The sequence below is a fragment of the Dermochelys coriacea genome, chromosome 5 (genome assembly GCF_009764565.3).
Source record: "Dermochelys coriacea isolate rDerCor1 chromosome 5, rDerCor1.pri.v4, whole genome shotgun sequence".
Classification (NCBI taxonomy): domain Eukaryota; kingdom Metazoa; phylum Chordata; order Testudines; family Dermochelyidae; genus Dermochelys; species Dermochelys coriacea.
In genome coordinates, this window is record NC_050072.1 from 78,744,061 (window position 1) to 78,765,785 (window position 21,725).

General features: G+C 39.9%; 1 protein-coding gene across 6 annotated transcripts in view; it reads left to right on the forward strand.

Annotated features, from left to right (window-relative positions):
* Nucleotides 1-21,725, forward strand: part of LOC119856274 (synuclein alpha interacting protein) — a 104,755-nt gene that overhangs the window by 68,203 nt on the left and 14,827 nt on the right. For all 6 annotated transcript variants that reach the window (XM_038403630.2, XM_038403633.2, XM_038403631.2 and 3 more), the window contains 4 exons: nucleotides 1,034-1,213; nucleotides 3,982-4,095; nucleotides 7,334-7,459; nucleotides 10,188-10,357. In XM_038403630.2, the coding sequence (XP_038259558.1) occupies nucleotides 1,034-1,213; nucleotides 3,982-4,095; nucleotides 7,334-7,459; nucleotides 10,188-10,357 (590 nt within the window). The remainder of the gene's footprint in view (nucleotides 1-1,033; nucleotides 1,214-3,981; nucleotides 4,096-7,333; nucleotides 7,460-10,187; nucleotides 10,358-21,725) is intronic.

The window sequence follows — 21,725 nt, forward strand, 5'->3', positions numbered from 1 at the left end:
TTTTGTGCTATCTTTTGTTTAGCTTTACCAGTCTAAAGCAAGCACAATGGCACATAATTAACACAGCAACAAAGACAAAAGCAGAGTTTTTCAAAGACTAGAAAAAGGTAGAGGAATAGATCACAATATTAAAAATAATAATAGAATTCAAAAAACTGGAAGTAAAGAAACGCAGAGGATTTTTATATAAAACACCTAATTGAATCAGATTGTATGCTAGCTAATCTGCATAACCATTTGATCTTGTCACTGTTACTCCTTACCTTTGTCCTCCCTTCTTCCTCTCTCTCCTGTTGTTTCTGAAAAACAGTTATGTTTTTGTCTTAAAATTAGATTCAGGCAAGGATCACATATTACCATATATCTGTGGATTGGTTAATACAATAATTCTAAGCACTATTGCAATATAAATAATGTTAATGGAACTAGCTAACACATTAAAATAGCATTCAGACGTTTCAGAACTTAATTACATTTTTCACTGTACTTAATATAAGCTACCAATTTTACCATGAACTAGGATAAATCTGACCTTTTTTAATTATTTGTCCTCCTTGTGGCACGTGAAACTGGAGGGAAAAAGCATAGGCAAATTTGCTAACGGGAGTCATGGACACTTTATGCCAAATTACTCCTAGAGATAGTAGGAAAAAAGAAAAGAGACAAATTTTAAAAAACATTCGAAATATGAGTATATTCTGTCAGATAAAGTAACCAGAAACTATACAGAGAGGCCAAACCACAGGACATGACCTTTCTCTGTATATGAGAATCTTGTTAGAAACTGCTGAATCAGACCAATAGTCCTTCTAGTTTTCTGATTACACCAGTACCAGATGCTTTAGAGGAAAGTGTAAAACCCCTGTTATGGACAAATGTACAATAACATGTGCATGGAGAATGATTCTTCATAGGCCCATATATTAAGTGTTTGGCTTATATCCTGAACCATGAGACTTGATATCCTGTATACATTTTTATCCTAAATTGCATAATTGATATGCTGACTTTTCCACTGTTCCTTTTTGCACAGCCACACCTAGCAGCAGACGATCTGGACAAAATTCATGATGAAAGTGAGAACAATCTTTTGCACATAGCAGCATCGCAGGGACACGCAGAGTGCTTGCAACATCTCACTTCTTTGATGGGAGAAGACTGTTTGAATGAGCGGAACAATGAACAACTAACTCCAGCTGGGTTAGCAATAAAGGTGATTTGGGCTTAAATAATCTGTGATGGCTATAAAAAATGCTTAGACCAGGATGATGATATTTTCAATCCTTTTGCTAAATTAAAGCAAAAGGGGTATTTCTGTCATTAATTGATGTCACATAAGTAAATAAAAATGTGTTTCTTTTAAAGAGTTAATGTCGGCCATAAACCACTGTATCATTTAATGGATTGTTGTTTTTTTCACATACACATTACCCTAACTTTAATTTAGTTAACTGGTATTAAGAAAAATCAGCTGTTCTATTTCAAGGAACTTTTATTCATATTAACTCAGATTCAGACTAGTATTCCTTTACTGGCTATAACTATGTCTTGTTTTTCACTCAGATGAATATAGCATTAAAGACAAGTATGGGAAATATGTGTTGGTAAAGCATGACAGTACTTTTGGTAGTTTCTAATGCTGCTTTTTTCAATATGCCACATCTGAAGCTGAAACTTCTTCGATACCAAGAGCAGTTTGAGGTACCAGACCAAAGTTAAAATGGACCTCTTGCAGAGTACTGCGTGCAGCCTGTCAGAAACTAGAAAAATGAATGTCGCCTGGGAAAAAGTTAAAGCTTATGGGAAAATGTATTTTACAGTAAAACATGAAACTTTATAGTGCTGTTGTGCTGTAGTAAAATCCAGTGGTGTGCAGGAAGTTTGACAGTAAAACTATAAACTGCCATCTTTCAAATAAGGAATGAAATCAATGTCTAACTTCTCTTGGCAAGTAAATTGCTTTTCAGAGTTATAGGGATCTTGTGCTATGTCTACACTGCACTTTTGTCGTTAAAACTTTTGTCACTCAGGGGTATAAAAACCACCCCCCTGAACAACAAGAGTTTCAACAACAAAAAGTGCCGGTGTGGACAGCACTTCATCGGTGGAAAATGCTCTCCCGCTGATGAAGCTACTGCCCCTCATTGGAGGTGGTGGTGTTTTGTCATCAGGAAAGCTCTCTCCCAGTGACAAAGAGCAGCTACGCTGGGTACATTACAAAGGCATGGCTGCAGTGGCACGGCCGTACCATTGTAAGGTACGCAGTATAGACATAGCCTTAGAATGACTGTCCTGGCCAAATTCAAGTCTGGATATCTACATTCTGTCTACCTAAAGTCCTCTTGCAGTTTCAGTTGAGTGTAGTATTTTTCTTTACTACTTATCCTAACCTGTCAGATAGCATTGCTATACTCTGCTAACTTCATTTCCTTCCTTCCCAGAGCGCGTGGCTGTTTTTCAATAGTTGATGAAGCCATTCCTTTTGTTTATAAAACGTGTGGGCATCCTTTGAGATAAAAAGCACTATATATATTTATTATACTATGAAGGCATGGATACTGTATCATGTAGGAGACTCAGGCACAAGTTCCATTAATTATAATGTATTGTGCTTGTGTTGTCCTTCAAGTTGTAAAATTGTTCTGGCATAACTAAATTTGACAGTCTTTAATCCCTATCTCTGCAACTCTTTAGGCACCAATATAATTTATAATGGGTTTTATTCTCTTTACACTTGTTTTACACCAATATAACTCCAATGGAGTATATCCTGATTTACACCAGTGTGCAGACTCAGTGTCTGTGTATAGGAGCAGGAATTCCCATACCAGATTATTCTAATTGTCTCTGACAATGACCATTGCCATATGCTTCAGAAGAAGATGTTTGTGTGATGCACATCATTCTCCGTTAAGGATTGAGTGAATTCCAACCAAGTCATGTAATTTAAGACCTCATTCTGATTCTTTCATGAGCTGGAGAGTTGAACTGGAGTAAGTGCTGTATCAAGCAAGTCACACTGCCATACTGATAGTTTGTTTTAATTTATGTGAAAACCCCCTGCAAATTATAAAGGATTCCCTTGATGACTTTAGTTGTTTAGCCAACCCTATCATTTATTAATCCATTTCTTTAATTTAAAAAGTCTCAAAGTCGAAGATTTTATTTGAGGGGTGGTAAAAAAGGTACTGTTTTATCAAGATAGTTTTAAATTTGGCTGCATTAGAGCCAGGATCTGAGATGTAAGATTTCTTTTAAAGGACTGATTAAAAGTATACTTGACAATATTTTCACAGCTTTTATTATTTTTAATTAAATTGAGAGAAATATAAGAAAATGAGTAAAGTAACTTGACACTTTTTAGATAGAGCATTACAGGTTTTACAAAAAGATAAATAAGAAATGTATCTTATCAGGTAAAGGCAGATTTTTGTATCTCCTAATCTAAAGAGTATTCCTTTAATTGTGTGACAGTAAAATTTTAATATATGTGGCCAAATCGTACTCTGTCTATTCACACAAGTAGTAGTCCCATTGATTTGACTTCTAAATTGCTGGGATTAATCTCATGAGTAACACAAGCAGAGTTCCATTCTGTACAGCTTGAATATTTAAGCATCACTTCATTTACTCTTGAAATGCAGCCGCATCTGTGGTGTCATTCAGCAGCCATTCTGTGCCAAAAACTCTTACAACAGGCATTTAGAAAGGAAAGGGAAGAATAATTTATTCATATAAATCTCCAGGGTAAATTTTAAGTAGGCAAAATGTTATCAGTATCACATTATAATTAGGCCAGCCCACTTATGTTAACAAATATGTTATCAGTAGATATAAACACAACCTTGCAAACAAATTAGGATGATTTACATGAACATCAGTATGCATACATGATTCTCATTAGCATTTCCTTATATAGTAGATATGGTTTGGAATCTAAAACAACTGGAATTTTTTTAATCCTTTTCTTTCTCTATTTAGAATGGTCAACTGGAGTGTGTACGGTGGATGGTGAGCGAAACAGAAGCCATTGCTGAATTAAGTTGCTCAAAAGATCACCCAAGCCTTATTCACTATGCAGGTGGCTATGGTCAGGTATGGTTCCATTTTAAATGAGGTGTTTTTGCTTTTTAAAAGGACTGATTCAATGCTTGCACAAGAATTCCCTTTTATACTGTTCTTCATGTGAGATGTTTTGCAACAGAACTTACATTCATTAACTAATGCAACCTCTCAATTATTAAATACAAACTTTCTTAATTAGTCAGAATGTTAAGGCCCCATACAACTGCATATTTTAATTAAGGTGTTTTAAAATTATTTCTCCTTCTAGTTTCTGCAATCAAGATGTAAATTATTGGCTGTGGGTAGGGTTAAGTGACACATTATGTTGGTACGTTTTTCTCTCACCTCCTGTAGAAGAGATTAGTCAATCTCATCATGGTCCTAATGGATTTTTGGCCACATCAGAAAACAACCAAGCAATCTGGTACAGTTTACGTGATCTTTCCAGGAGACTACAAGCCTGAAATAATTTGGCAAAAGTGTGACAATTTTAGGAATTAGATGCATTAGCAATGGTGCAAGGTGTGGGGAAACTTGAATAGCATCTGCCTACCTCTAGCCATTTTTATTGAGCTTTATCTAAAAGCACGTTGTAAACTAACCTTATCTTATACTAATCAACATAGAAATCTAGTGATGGATAACCTTAAAAGGTTCAGTGTTTGGATGCTTCTGCCAATTAACTGATTTGTGGGGCACTTGGGGGAAGATATGCTACTAGATTACACAGCCCTCTGTTACTATATGGTCCCCTTTCCCCAAATAAGCCCTACAGCGAACTCTCCGCAAAGGACCCCCATCATTTTTGGGTTCTGCGGTGTCTCTTGAGGAAAAGAACTAATGGGCTGCTAACCCTCTCTCGCTTCTCTGGTGGATAGGCTACTCTCCCCCAAATTTCTTCAGGGGCCAGTCAAAGCCTGATGGCCTTCACAGGGGGAGTGCACAAGCAGCCCTCATCTTATCCTGTACAACTGGGAACAGCACAGAACCAGTTGCTGATTTTGCCACCACTGCTTTTTTTTCCCCTCTCACTGATCTCTCATTGAGATACTGCAGTTCTGCCTGTCTAACTGGCCCTATGCATGGAACTGGAAGCATTTCAGAGAATGCTACCATGGAGGTCCTGGACTTTAATCTATTTCCTAAATTTAGCTTTCAGGACCTCTCTCCTACTTTTTCCTATGTCATTAGTACCTATATGTACCAAGACCACTAGCTCCTGCCTAGCAGTGCCCATAAATCTATCTAGCTGTTTCAAGAGGTCCACGATCTTTCAACGTGCAGGCAATTCGTCATGCACTGCTCCCGATCATTACAAATCCAACTATCTCTATTTCTAATCCTCAAATCCTCCATTGCTATTACCTGTCTCCTAATAACAGAAGTCCCCTGTCCCAGAGGGGAATCTTCAGTACAAGAGGATACCATGAGATCATCTGGAAGAAGAGTCGCAACTATGCAATTGTTTCCCTCCACTCCAGCTCGATATTCTCCTTCTCTGTGACTTTCATCCTCCTCATCAGCACTGAGGCTGTCAGACTGGGGCTGGGATCACTCTACGTCCCTGAAAGTCTTATCTTTTGTATCTCTTTGTCTCCCTTAGCTCCCTCCATTTCAGTCACTCTGGTCTTAAGAGCCTGTACTTGGTCTCTGTGGACCATGAGTTGCTTGCACCTAAAGCACGCATACACCAGCTGCCCACAAGGCAGGTAATTATACATGCTTCACTCAGTGCAATAAGCTGGATAGCCCACACTCTGCTGCTGGACTTCTGCTTGCATTATTTTTACTTGTTTTATTTGTTCTTTGTTTTTTGAGGGGAGTTTATTGGCCGAAGTTTACAGTATGTTTGTTAGGTGTTTTTGGCTCTCACGCTCCCTCTCTAATCTCTCACGAAACTCTCCTGTTCAATAGCTGCTCTGGTCACTTGGGAGCAGGCTTTTTAAATCCTTGTTCTCACTGTGTTAGCCCCACGCCCTTGTTAAGGGATCCTAAAGAGATCAGGAATTAAAGGATAGCAGGCTACAACCTCATTAGGAAGCTCTCAGCCTTGCCTGGCAGGCTTCTAGGTTCAGCACAGCCCCCAAAGCAGACCACACTATAAACTCAAATCAAGCATGCACACAACAGGCAAACTGACAGACTGTAAACTCACCCCAACAATCATGTAGTCACTCCTCCTTCACCTGGAGTAACATGTCATGGAAGGATGCATATCATGACTGACATTCTTCGAACTTTTTGTTTTGGGAAACTTAGATTCTTGGTTTTCTTAAAACACTCTAGATCTAGCATTCTACAAGTGTCAGTTAACCTTAATAATGATTGCAAGTGGATGATAATCACAAGCCTTGAAAATGAGATATAACTGATGAATATCTATAGTCTATTGCAGATGTGAATCACATTTATGATTATTTTACATTACCCAAATCTTATGGAGTTTTCCTGTTATCATCCTTCATTTTCTTTGAATGAATTTAGTTGAAGAACATCTCTGTTTTCTGTGCATTTCCAAGAATCTTCATCTTCAGAATACACTAAATGATTTCTTGGACACTGGAACAACCTTTTGACGTTCAAGAATTCATTTTTCATCTGTATTACTCAAACATTCGTTTAATTTATCTACAGATGCCATTTGGGGATATACCTATTGAAGAGTAGTCATTTGAGAGAGAAAGTTATTGTTTAAAAATATTAATAGTAAGTTGCCTAGAACTAAAATCTAGGGGCAAACTTTTAAATGGATTTGAACCTGGTCTCTAATTTTGTGTTTGCAGTCAACTACTGTGTACAAACGATAGCATTTAGTCGCCCACCTACTTGATTTTTAGGTACAATCAGATGATTGATAGGTGACTAAATAGCATAATTTGCACCATGCTAATTGGAGGCACAGAATTTGAGGAGAGCTTCAAAACTTTGGACCTTAATATTCACCAGAGAAGTTTATATAAAAACATTTCTAAACTATAGTTGTGTTTAATCCTATATAAGCATCTCTCTCAAATACTTTTTGTACTTTTGTTTTCTGATCATTAAAACTTAAGGGCACTACCCAGTAAAATGATGTTCCTTCACCATTGTTGGCCAACACTGCAGACATCCCCAGAGATTGTTCCAAGGAAGAACTGAAACATGAACTGAAAACAGGGTCTTATGAGAAGTGTCAAGCAACTTTAATAATAGTTAGTGTTACCAGCACCATCACTAATAAATTTTGCTTTTGTTTTTGCTTTATTTCTTTCTTAATTTTTTTCTCTAGGAGAAAATACTTCTGTGGCTTCTCCAGTTTATGCAAGAACAAGGGATTTCTTTGGATGAAGTTGACCAGGATGGTAACAGTGCAGTGCACGTAGCTGCTCAGCATGGCTATTTAGGATGTATACAGGTAGAGTACTAACTACACTTATTTCAGAGAGTTCCTTTAAATTTAAAAATCTGCAGATTAAAAGTCCTTAATATCAAAATGGAGAACCTAATAGGTAAGAAATAAATCCTTATAATAAAAAGATACTAAAACCATAAAAAGCTTGAACAAGTAGACCACAAAGTGAAACTTCTAAAAACGTATGTACCTTAAGTGCTAAACTCCACTCTGTTATACTCATGTAAATCCACAGTAATTATGTTGTAATGAGACAAGAATTAAGGACTGAATTTGGAGAGAGATTTTTTTTTTAATTGATACACAGAAAGATAACATGATTCTATGTGCATTAAGATGAGACTACCCCCTTAATGAGTTAATGAACTTCTAAAGAGCTGAAAGGGACTCTGTCAGGATTGATAGGCATACTCTGACATTGACCTCCTTTGAAAGCTCTTACCTTTCTGATGCTTGCCATCTATTTCTCTTTCGAGCAAACCATTGCAACTATCCAGAAGGGGGGAAAAACCATAAACAGCGATGGTGCACTATGATGAACAACTGCACGCTAAGCTAGCTGCCCAGTCCAGCATTTCACAGTCTTGATCCCTGGGAATCATCAGAAGCATTTTGCACAAAAATGGTTTCTAGTGTTCAGTGCTGCTAGCACTTCTTGTGTTCGGCAGCCAAAATTGTTGACAGGATGAATAATGGATGGGGAAAGAATTAGTCTAAATGGATGGCAAATGGATTGTGTGGAAAAGGAGAGTATCTGAGAAAGATATTGGTCAGAAAGGAAGGAAAATAGAGAGAAGAGGAAAAGAGAAGATCAGCTACGTGGATGGAAGACACAAACCAGAAGCCAAGATGGGGAAAAAGAAGATACATGGGCAAGAGGAAGAGAGAAACAGAGAAAATGTATCTGACCAGTAGTAGTATTTTTTGAGAGTCATAGACAAGGAGTGCTAATTTCAGGAAAGTCATTTCAGGCATCTGTAAGTAGTAAGCGCAATAGGAGAAAATTGAACCAGCAGACATTGAGGTAAGAAATCGATCCAACAGATTTGGAGACATGATCATTACAAAACTTTGATTCCTGAATTTCCTTATTAGTGAGATGCTGTCCTGCTTTGAAAGACGTCAGGAGTGGACCCTTCCCAGTTTATTGTGAAAGTCACATTAAACGAATCAGCGCATATGCGCAATCCCTATCTTAGTGTTTTTGTTATTATTTTTCAGATAGTTGCAACGATCAGTTGGAAAAGAAATAGATGGAAGGAATGCAAAAGGTGTAGGACCTACCAGATGGGAGCACTGTCATGGTAGGTCAATGTTTAAGGCTACCAACTTTGACAGTGTCCCTTAGAGCTGTGCGATAAATTGTGAAAGAGCAGTGATTAGCAAATGATTTTGCATGGAATGGTAACTGTTCCAGTCCATTTTGGGAAATGAAGTTAAATGGATGCAAGACTAGTCCCGTTTCCCTTCTGAAGAGGTAACTTGAATAAATAGTCTTGAATTTTTGAAAATATTTTTTTCTTTGATAGATAAACCAGTAGGGGAAAACTTGGCAATTACAGACCAATAAGCTTTATATCAGTACCAGGAAAATTTATTTGAAATAATAATTAGATTCTTTTTTTTAAAAAGCACAGCTTCTGTAAAGGAAAGTTGTGCCACTCCCATCTACTAGAGTTCTTCACGTGTGTCTGTCACCCCTCTGAGTCTGCCACATCTTCCATCTACAACATGCTCCTATGCCAAGGGACCAGGACAGAAAGCTAGCTGCACTGACCTTATTATACCCAGGGAAAACCCAGCTGAGCTGAAAAGCTTGGATCGGTAATTTCATAGTAAGGCATTCTTAAAATCAGGCTAGTTGGTCACTCACAGAAAAAAGACAGATTTTGTACAAGTGCATTTGAAAAAGGCTTATTGTATTATTACCAGAAGTGAAAGTAGGCTGGTACGGGCCAGTACAGTGTGCCCCTTTTTCCATGCACCCCCCTGACTCCCCTCCCTGGCTGCTGCCGCCGGGGGGGGCCAAAAGGGGCAGCTGCCCCGGGGCCCCACGATTTAAAAGTGCCTGGGGTTCCCGGTTGCTACCGCAGCAGCAGCTGGAGCCCCAGGCCCTTTAAATCACTGCCAGAGCCCTGATCAGCATGGGCTGGCTGGGGGAGGCTGACCCCACGGCGCCATCCTTTCCGGGGATCCAGAGCCAGGTCCCCGTACCGGTAAGTATTTTATCGTACTTTCACCCCTGATTATCACAAGCAAAATTTGGCAGGTGTCCAAATGTAAACTCTTCATTCACTAGTCTCAACCCCAGTGTATACTGTATATTTAAAACCCATTATAAAAGTTACATTACATAAAGTAACAAAAGGTGTAAAATCAAATTAACTGTGGGACAGGAAAAGCAAAAAGGGGGAAATGTATCACTGGTCTCTATAATCATCTTAAGGGATAGTTCAGTATTCTAAATTACTCCTGTTCCCCATTGTTTCCTTTGATTGTCAAGTTAGGAGCTCTGACTTACTGAAGAGTTATTTGTATGGATGATTTTAAAAAATAATTTAGACCAAGATTTTCGAAACAGGGTGTCTAAAATCAGGGTTCTAAATTCAGTTTTAGGAACCTTAATAGGAACACCCAGCAGTTCCCATTGACTTGAAAATCTTTACCTTCGTTTATAGCAGCGGTTTTAAAGACACTTACAGCGACTCGTGTTCTTTCTACATCTTTGCAGACATTGGTTGAATATGGAGCAAATGTCACTATGCAAAACCGTGCTGGAGAGAAACCCTCACAAAGTGCTGAACGACATGGACACACCATGTGTTCCCGTTATTTAGTGGTTGTGGAGACATGCATGTCATTGGCATCTCAGGTTGTGAAGTTAACTAAACAACTAAAGGAGTAAGTGTCTAATTCATAAGGGTGAGATAGTGGCTACACCGGGAATGTTCTCAAAACAAGTCTCTCCCTTTTCTTCAGTTTATTAACTAGGTCTCTCTGCTTCCTCTACATTAAAATTAGTCAATTAAAACTTTCCCTTTCTTTCTCCATCACCAGCAAACTCTTTCAAACTCTAATCAAGCTGCTCATCTATAACTGCTTAGCTCTTCTACTAATCTTGGTGAGAGTTCGCTGTTCTTATGTGGGCGTGGTATGAGTGATGATATCTATGTATTTATATGTGTGCAAGTAATTACCTTACACTTGTTCTCTTAAAAGCCTAAGGATCACATGATTTCTAATCTTATTTTTCTATTCACTTAGCATACATTTAGATGCATTAAAACGGTTATTTGCAATTACAGCGTTGGGTGTTGATATTTTGAGGAACAACAAAAATAGTAGTTGGAAAGTCTTTGGGTCTTGGAAATACAATATTTCCAAAATACTATGTTCTGGTTTTTTTCTGCATATGACCAAGTTTGAGAACATCACTATGGCTCGTAGCAAATGAATTAGCTATAAGGGCCTGATTTTCAAAATGTTAAGTGTGCGATAGCATGTCTGCATTGTGTAAGCAGTTATTGTGGTTTAATGTCCCCTTAGGGTGAATTTTCAAAAGCACTCAGTATTGGCCTAACTTGACTCCCATTGAGATCAGTGGTAATATTAGACCAAAAATGAACCCTGAAAATCCAGCTTTTAGTGCACACCATATCCCATTTACACATTTAAACATGGGTCACATGATTTATGTGGTCAATTACAGACCCAATGTTTTGAGAATCAGGGTCAAAATATTTTATTTAATATTTATTCTTCCTTTGTTTTAAGTATATATGCATCTGCTGCATAGGACTTTGTATATATAACAAAGGGACTTTACAGTAGCAACTTGTGTCCTTTATCATTACAGAACACTTCATTTGAGGTATTTTGGTTTTGTGTACATATATGCAAACGTGTATACATGTGTTATTGAAACATCTCAGTTAGTGATAGTTTACATTTTACACACACACCATGGGTCTTGAACCTGTAAGATTGCTAGTCAACTGACCCCTCCCTGCTCACACCCAGTTGATCACTAGTTGCTGACCAAACGGAGAGAACAAGAAACCAAAAGCTACATCAGTGAGGCCTCTTCCGGGCCCTGATTGAAGGAACACCAGGACCTCTAATTGGTCAGGGCTTCCTATTTAAACCCAAAGAGAGGCACAGGAAGCTGTCAGTCTGCACAATTAGGCTCTGTCTGGTTGCTGCACAGACACCTTGTCCAATGTTTCAGACTCTGATATGCCTGATTACTAGTATCCTGACAGTGTCTTGATTCATGATGACCTGACTAGTATCTGACTACGTCCAGATGAGTTCGTGTGGCTCCTGCCTGATTCCTGGTAACTTGAACATGATGCTCAAGAATTAGGTTGCTAAGCAGTGCAGTAGATCCAGCTGCTTACATTTCTTTCTTTTCCCACTCCCCACACACAGTGAGAAACACCTTCCAAAGCAGTGAATTCAAAAGAGAAAAATGTATCTTGTCACACTTTTCATATGCTGTCATTCAGTATTGAAAATTCAATCTTATTTAGATACTCATCTCAGTTGTTATATTTTCACTAAAAACAAACTGAAATAGAAATGAAGAGTATAAATCACAACCATCAGTTCTCTGTTTCAGTTCTCTTTTCAGTAGAATTCTCTTTTATCAAGACTCACCGTACCTGTGTTAGATTTTACCTCTGATGTCTCATTGGGTAGGGAAGACTAAACCTGCCAGCCAGCAGGCACGTTTGCCCCCTTAGGAATAATATCTAGCTCAGACTATTTCCTGAGAACAGCAACAGGCAGCTCCCAGACCCCCGGCTTCCCTTGAGCTGTAGAGCATAGGAAGCCTTAGAATCATTAAACTTGACTCCGGATTGGTTTCTGTGCTTGTCCCAGCTGGAAATCAGTCTCTGTTCTGTAGGAGTCTGTCTCTTCAGGCCAAAGGGGTTTGTTCCACTGAGTGCAACACTGCCTCTCCCCCATCTCTGATAGAGACAAAATGCTGTGAGCTTCTTGTGGAGCTGTCTTGCAGCCTAATCAGGCAGTGGAATAATCCATCGTTTGCTTAAAAAAAGCAAACTACTGGAAATGATAGGAGCAACTACCCACTATGCTTAGTTGCCCACACATAGCAGTCAGTGGATATTCTGGAAGAGGACAAGAGTTCAGGCCTTGCTTTTCACCCACCCCCAAACTAGTAGTGGCACAGAAACACACAGAGGCACCACTGTTGTGAATGGGCGTAGGGATCCCCAGCTCCAGACTAAGTGGAAGACTCAGTGACTCCAGTATTTCTCAAGATTCCAACTTCAGCAGGGCCCCAGTCCCCTCTGAGAGGACCAGATCTTCAGCCAAGAGGACTTAAAGGGTATGTTCCTGTTGGCACAAAGCTTACTATGCTGGTTTTTCTCTGCTATCTCTCCCAAGCCTATAATAGGGATTATTCCAGGAGCAGGAGGGATTACAGCTGGAGTGCCCTCCACTCCAGTGATCCTAGGTTGACAGAATGGTCCCAGGGGACTGTTCCATCCTGCATAAATTAGAGCAGCCCCTGGTTGGTCCCAGGATTGGAAGAGGCTAAAAGGAGGCTTAGTCACCTTTTCCTCCCAAACTCCCTCAGCAGTGCCAAGCATGACCCTACAGACTTCCAGAATGGCCACCTTCCACGCTTGCTGTAAATCCTGGACTGATACATCAGGCCATTGCAGCATAACATTGGACACTTTCCCATCACCTTCCCCCCACCCTCCCAGTTGCTGCTGACCACAGCTTATTTCCACTTACTTACCAGTACTTCTTATCAGCCGGAGATAAGTGCCTTTTTCTGAAACCCCCTTGCATCTCCGTCCATGGAAGCGCTAAAGTGGTTAATACTACCACCTTCCTTTTCAGCCACTTCATCTGCCTCCCTGGAATTGGCGCCACTGTTAGCACGTTGTCAAGCCAGACTGTACCAAATACTGATGGGATCTGGCTATGAGAAATCAGAAGCTCAGGTGCCTGAACCAACTCAGGAAGCATCTCTTCTGTTTCTTGTTGCAAGGACCCTCCCCAGAAAAGGAGCACCTGGCAGAGAGCAACCCCAGGGGAAAGACACTCTGCTACTGGACTAAGCCCCTCCATGGTTCAGTGTTATGGGAGAGCACAAAAACAGGAGTAAAACAGAACATTCAGATCAGTTTTCAGTTTCCCCTTGATCAGAACAAATGGGCAAGCTCAAAGGCTAAGAGTAAACGCAAAAGGTCTCTAAGGTGGTCTCGGTCTCTCCCTAGAGAGAAGATATGACACTCAAAAAATAGGAAATGTCTAGAAGCCAGAAATCCTCCCTTTCATCCTCATCTTCAGAGTAAGAAGAACTCAGAATCCAAGCCAGAAGAGAGAGAGATCCAGAAAAATTCCTTCTACCATGGGTCAAATGGAAAGTGAAACTTATCTTCAGCGTCAGTATAAAAAGCCCATCCTGCATCTCTCTGTCTAGTTATAGAGAACATGATCAATTCAGAATGGGAGCAGCCAACCACAAGAGATTCCCAAGACAGTCACAAAAGTTTTTCACAATGCCTACATAAAATGTCCTCGGTTATACTTCTCAAGGTCACCGAGGCGCTTAACAATTTGGTTAATCAGACTGATTTCCTCAATAATATGTCTATGGCCTAAGGAACCCATGGACCTCTGATTAGAAGACACCCTGATGCACAAATGAGCCATCTTTTGACCCTCTACTGGCGTTAGCAGCCTTGACCTGTGTGTTACTTGAATTATCTTGGCCTGAACAATTCAGCCAGTCCCAAAGATATAAAATCAGCCCTTCCCTAGATCTCTTTGACAGTGCCTTTCCCTGGCAGACTCCTCTGTGGACTCCCTATGGTTTGCAGCACGATGCATTGGACATAATACCATAACTAGATGACATTTGGTGGAGTTGGGGGTGGGAATCATCTATCCAAGCCAAGCACTTAATGGCTTCCTTGAAATCCTCAAGGGGCAAGCTCTTTATCAAAGCAATTAATAAAGGAGCCCTAGAATAAAAAGATATAGATAAAAATACCCTTGTGTCAGTGAAGCATGGACTACAGGTTTTCATCAAAAAGCAGTCTGTCCTTTTGTTGCCCCTGTTCACCTACATTCTGTAGATAGAACACCAAGATTTAGCTGAAATTTTATATGAATGGTTTTATAAAGTTGAGTAGTTGAAGCCAAACAATTAAAAATGATTATGGGATAAAATGAAACTTTATAGTATGCTCTGTTTGTTTTGTGTATGGTACTCTGTTATAAAATATAAGTGTATTCAGATACCAGCTGTTAACTTTAAAATGTTATTCCATCATTACTTATCTGTTTTATTTTCTACTGTATAAGCTGCCTGGGTTTTTTAAATAAAACAATAGATCTGGGCACATTGAAACATTTGATACAGTCTGGGGCCTCAGCTTGTTCCCACTATCATCAGTGACTAAACTCTGTGACTTGATTAGGAGTAAGGTAGGGCCCATAGTTAGTAAGGGCCATACCCTGAGGTAAGAATCTCAGTATTTGGCCTTTAGATGTTTAGAAGTAAATTAACCCCTAACTATACACACAGTAGTGAGGATGATCTGTAATTATGTATTTTAATAGCAAAGCACATGATATTGCATGACAAAGTACTGCTCATAGAATATCAGGGTTGGAAGGTACCTCAGGGGGTCATCTAGTCCAACCCCCTGCTCAAAGCAGGACCAGTTCCCCCAACTAAATCATCCCAAACCTGACCTTAAAAACCTCTAAAGAAGGAGATTTCACCACCTCCCTAGGTAACCCATTCTAGTGCTTCACCACCCTCCTAGTGAAAAAGTTTTTCCTAATATCCAGCCTCTCCCACTGCAACTTGAGAGCATTACGCCTTGTTCTGTCATCTGATACCACTGAGAACAGTCGAGATCCATCCTCTTTGGAATCCCCTTTCAGGTAGTTGAAAGCAGCTATCAAATCCCCCCTCATTCTTCTCTTCTGCGGACTAAATAATCCCAGTTCCCTCAGCCTCTCCTCATAAGTCGTGTGCTCCAGCCCCCTAATCATGTTTGTTGCCCTCCACTGGACTCTTTCCCATTTTTCCACATCCTTCTTGTGGTGTGGGACCCAAAACTGGACATACAGGGCCTGGGGGTAGGTGTTTCTAGCAGGCGTTCTGACTCTGTTTAAAGAGTTATAGCTACCTCTCAAGAATATATGATACTGTAATTCACAAGACTGTCGTGTGTGCCCGTGCATGTCTGTTACATAATATTCATTATGTAATGAAATGACAGAAATATGGGAATGGAGTAAGCTTTAATATTTTTAGTTTAATAAAGAATAAATAGAACTAATATTTTTGTATAATGCCTTGCAAAAATAGAGGTTGGGCAGGAGTAACTGTAAGAAAAGATGCTTTAGTGAGGGAAACATGTAAATAAAGGTTATACGTATAGGAAGTTTTTAGTTACACCTATGAAACAGTTTGTATTCTTTCAGATTAGTTCTCCCTGTATGTGATTTGTTTCTTATTTTAATATTCTGAAATGGAAGTTGAGAAAACGATAAGAGGTGGGTGAATAGCTATGTAGATATCAGAGAGTAATTGAAAATGAAAATAATTTGCCTGACCCTAGAAAAGACTGTGTCTTGGGAGTTTACAGTATATCCAGTGCTGACAGATTGTGGGAGTGATTTTAAAATAGTACACGGAACTGAGTAGGCGAAAGGAAGAAAAAGGCAAAATTAAAAGAAGAGAAGGTGTGTATAACTTAGTGTGGTTATGCTTTGAGAAGTTACTGTAAAATGGCATGTTGGGATCTCCCCTTTATTGCTTTAGTACTTTCCAGACCCACTTTGTATGTTAGAAGAAAAAACATTTATTTTCTGTCAGTCCTGCAAATACAACCTGGGATCTGAGAAGTCATCTGGATTCTTTCTGGGGCTCTGACATTTCCAACTATAAAGACTCTGTATTTTGAACTTAGTTAACAATTCTGTTGATGGTATTTGAGCTAGGAAAAAATCCAGCTCACTGTCACAGAGCTATGTTCATTCTGCACAACTAACAAGATTAAAAAAAAAATACTAAAATACTAAAAATATAAAGGAGGTAGATAAGACCAAAAACATAAAGCAGATAAAAAGGTAATGCTTTTTGCATGGTCACTTTTAATGTATAAGTACCTATGCTTAAAGGGGTAGGAAACAAAAACAAATGTGCTGAAAGCATTGTGGGTAAACAGCACTTTACACCACCTGTCTTGCACATTTATTAAATCTTTCCAGTTTTCTCTTTCGTGTGAAGTTTATCTGTGATAAGCTAAATAGCAAAACCCACAAATATGGGTATTTTAGTTAAGATGGTACCCTAATTTAGTGTATGTTGAGTATTCACGGCTATGTCAGGAGATAGCTTTGTCAGTGGATAGAGGAGTCAATGCTTCCATCCCAGGAAATTTAGGTCCATTTTCTGCAGTCTGCTTAAGGCCACTTTGTAAGTAGTACACTTTGAACCATCCAGAAATAACCAGTGGTGAAGTCCTTGTGAACAAGAAGAATTTCGAGTCAGCAAAAAGGTGGCAGATGTGGCTCCACCACCTCTTGAGCCAGCTATCACACTAACCATCCCCAACCCACAGCAGAAGGCGATGGAGAGAATGGGACACAGTGGAGCAGAGTTCAGATACACCTAATCGTACACCAGCATTAAGTTAGGGCTGCTCCTGTGATGTCCTAATTTGCACCCAGATTGGGTAGCCCTGAATCAGGGAACCACAAGAAGCTCCATGCAGTGTTCTCCCCCACCTTTCACTCAGGACTGGAGAATCCAGAATTCTGCTCCTAGAAAGTATCTTTATGTATCTTTTCGAAACACAGATGAATCCATTTTCTTGTGGCCTCAATCAATATAGTTCAGATTTGTCCATGTCTTGAATATGTCCTGGGATTACAGTAATTTTAGAGCAAAAGGAAGTAAATGTGTACACCAAGTGCAACTCCTAAAGTTATAAATTGTAGCTCATGGCCACTCTTTGAGAGAGTCTCTTCATGCACTGCTTCATTTTGAGCTGAGTAAAAGGCTGCTTGAATCAAGATAGAGTATTGTATAAAACGTGCTTCAGTCTTAGGGTATGTTTACACAGCAACTAAACAGCCTGTGCCAGACAACTTGGACTTGCAGGTCTCGACTGCAAGGCTCTTTCATTGCAGTGTAGCCTTCCCGGTTCGGGTTGGAGCCTGAGCTCTGAGACCTTCCCACCTCACAGGGTCCTAGAGCCTGGGCTCGGAAGTCTATACCATGAAACAGCCCAAGGCCCACAAGTCCAAGTCACCTGGCATGGGCCAGCTGTGGGTTTTTCATTGCAGTGTACTTGTAACCTTAGTTGCCAGCATTGTTGTATCAAATATGAGACTAACTAATATAGTGTAAACTTTCCTAGCAAGTTATCACTGAATGCGTCAGTTGGATGCAAACTTCATATACTCCTGTTCTAGAGAACTGGATTTTTTAAATAAAGTAATAAAATATTTCCAAGGGTGAACTGTTCAAAGGTGAGCACCTAAAGTGAACTCTCAGAAAAATACACACAGACAACCAATATTTGTGAATGCACTTTGGTTGACACAACTTCTGTACACACATTTGAAAACTTGGCCTTTTTAAAAGTATACGTACAGTAAAATCTGTTATACTACCCCACCCCCATGTAGTCTCTATATGACACATTTTACAGAAAAACTATTCTGGAAATCTTTTAGAAAATTTTAAAAAATGTACTGGGATTAGTTCTTATATTGTTCTACCTGTGTCTTAGTTATTGTGAATCAAACTACAAACTGTCAAAGAAGAGGAAAAATTAAAACTAATAAACTTAAAACACCTCTTAAAAAGGTCTTAAAACCCTTATGTACATAAAAACGTCTTGATGGTAAAATGTTGCACGTGGGAATATACCCCTGGCAGAAGGAAGAACTATGTCTGCTATTGAAAAGCTTTCAGAGTAGCAGCAGTGTTATCCTGTATCTGCAAAAAGAACAAGAGTACTTGTGGCACCTTAGAGACTAACAAATTTATTAGAGCATAAGCTTTCATGGGCTACAGCCCACTTCATCGGATGCATAGAATGGAACATATACTAAGATATATAGAGAGAGATATAGATATATCTACAGATAAGTTGAAAAAAGAAAAGGAGTACTTGTGGCACCTTAGAGACTAACAAATTTATTAGAGCATAAGCTTTCGTGAGCTACAGCTCACTTCATCGGATGCATTTGGTGGAAAAAACAGAGAAGAGATTTATATACACACACACAGAGAACATGAAACAATGGGTTTATCATACACACTGTAAGGAGAGTGATCACTTAAGATAAGCCATCACCAGCAGCAGGGGGGGGAAGGAGGAAAACCTTTCATGGTGACAAGCAGGTAGGCTAATTCCAGCAGTTAACAAGAATATCAGAGGAACAGTGGGGGGTGGGGTGGGAGGGAGAAATACCATGGGGAAATAGTTTTACTTTGTGTAATGACTCATCCATTCCCAGTCTCTATTCAAGCCTAAGTTAATTGTATCCAGTTTGCAAATTAATTCCAATTCAGCAGTCTCTCGTTGTTTTTGAAGCTTTTTTGTTGAAGGATAGCCACTCTTAGGTCTGTAATCGAGTGACCGGAGAGATTGAAGTGTTCTCCAACTGGTTTTTGAATGTTATAATTCTTGACGTCTGATTTGTGTCCATTCATTCTTTTACGTAGAGACTGTCCAGTTTGGCCAATGTACATGGCAGAGGGGCATTGCTGGCACATGATGGCATATATCACATTGGTAGATGCGCAGGTGAACGAGCCTCTGATAGTGTGGCTGATGTGATTAGGCCCTATGATGGTATCCCCTGAATAGATATGTGGACAGAGTTGGCAACGGGCTTTGTTGCAAGGATAGGTTCCTGGGTTAGTGGTTCTGTTGTGTGGTGTGTGGTTGCTGGTGAGTATTTGCTTCAGATTGGGGGGCTGTCTGTAAGCAAGGACTGGTCTGTCTCCCAAGATCTGAGAGAGCGATGGCTCGTCCTTCAGGATAGGTTGTAGATCCTTGATGATGCGTTGGAGAGGTTTTAGTTGGGGGCTGAAGGTGATGGCTAGTGGCGTTCTGTTGTTTTCTTTGTTGGGCCTGTCCTGTAGTAGATCTACAACCTATCCTGAAGGACGAGCCATCGCTCTCTCAGATCTTGGGAGACAGACCAGTCCTTGCTTACAGACAGCCCCCCAATCTGAAGCAAATACTCACCAGCAACCACACACCACACAACAGAACCACTAACCCAGGAACCTATCCTTGCAACAAAGCCCGTTGCCAACTCTGTCCACATATCTATTCAGGGGATACCATCATAGGGCCTAATCACATCAGCCACACCATCAGAGGCTCGTTCACCTGTGCATCTACCAATGTGATATATGCCATCATGTGCCAGCAATGCCCCTCTGCCATGTACATTGGCCAAACTGGACAGTCTCTACGTAAAAGAATAAATGGACACAAATCAGACGTCAAGAATTATAACATTCAAAAACCAGTTGGAGAACACTTCAATCTCTCTGGTCACTCGATCACAGACCTAAGAGTGGCTATACTTCAACAAAAAAGCTTCAAAAACAGACTCCAACGAGAGACTGCTGAATTGGAATTAATTTGCAAACTGGATACAATTAACTTAGGCTTGAATAGAGACTGGGAATGGATGAGTCATTACACAAAGTAAAACTATTTCCCCATGGTATTTCTCCCTCCCACCCCACCCCCCACTGTTCCTCTGATATTCTTGTTAACTGCTGGAATTAGCCTACCTGCTTGTCACCATGAAAGGTTTTCCTCCTTCCCCCCCCTGCTGTTGGTGATGGCTTATCTTAAGTGATCACTCTCCTTACAGTGTGTATGATAAACCCATTGTTTCATGTTCTCTGTGTGTGTGTATATAAATCTCTCCTCTGTTTTTTCCACCAAATGCATCCGATGAAGTGAGCTGTAGCTCACGAAAGCTTATGCTCTAATAAATTTGTTAGTCTCTAAGGTGCCACAAGTACTCCTTTTTCTTTTTGTGTAATGACTCATCCATTCCCAGTCTCTATTCAAGCCTAAGTTAATTGTATCCAGTTTGCAAATTAATTCCAATTCAGCAGTCTCTCCTTGGAGTCTGTTTTTGAAGCTTTTTTGTTGAAGTATAGCCACTCTTAGGTCTTAGATAGTTGAAAGTTACCATACAAACTGTCGGAGGCTAATTAGTTAAGATGAGCTATTATCAGCAGGAGAAAAAAAAGCTTGTGTAGTGGTAATCAAGATGGCCCATTTCGACAGTTGACAAGAAGGTGTGAAAAGAAAAGGAGTACTTGTGGCACCTTAGAGACTAATAATAATAATAATAATAATAATGCATCCGATGAAGTGAGCTGTAGCTCACGAAAGCTTATGCTCTAATAAATTTGTTAGTCTCTAAGGTGCCACAAGTACTCCTTTTCTTTTTGCGAATACAGACTAACACGGCTGCTACTCTGAAAGAAGGTGTGAGGATACTTAACTTAAAGAAATAGATTCAATTTGTGTAATGACCCAGCCACTCCCAGTCTCTATTCAAACCCAAGCTAATGGTATCTAGTTTGCATATTAATTCAAGCTCAGCAGTTTCTCCTTGGAGCCTGTTTTTGAAGCTTTTCTGTTGCAAAATTGCCATCCTTAAATCTTTTACTGAGTGGCCAGAGAGGTTGAAGTGTTTTCCTACTGGTTTTTGAATGTTATGATTCCTGATGTCAGATTTGTGTCCATTTATTCTTTTGCATAGAGACTATCTGGTTTGGCCAATGTACATGGCAGAGGGGCATTGCTGGCACATGATGGCATATATCACATTGGTAGATGTGCAGGTGAACGAGCCCCTGATGGCATGCTAATGTGATTAGGTCCTATGATGTTCTCACTTGAATAAATATGTGAACAGAGTTGGCATTGGGCTTTGTTGCAAGGATAGGTTCCTGGGTTAGTGTTTTTTGGTGTGTGCTGTGTAGTTTTGCTTCAGGTTGGGGGGCTATCTGTAAGCGAGGACTGATCTGTCTTCCAAGATCTGTGAGAGTAAGGGATCATTTTTCAGGATAGGTTGTAAATCTTTGATGATGCGCTGGAGAGGTTTTAGTTGGGGGCTGAAGGGGACAGCTAGTGGCGTTCTGTTATTTTCTTTGTTGGGCCTGTCCTGTAGTAGGTGACTTCTGGGTACTCTTCTGGCTCTGTCA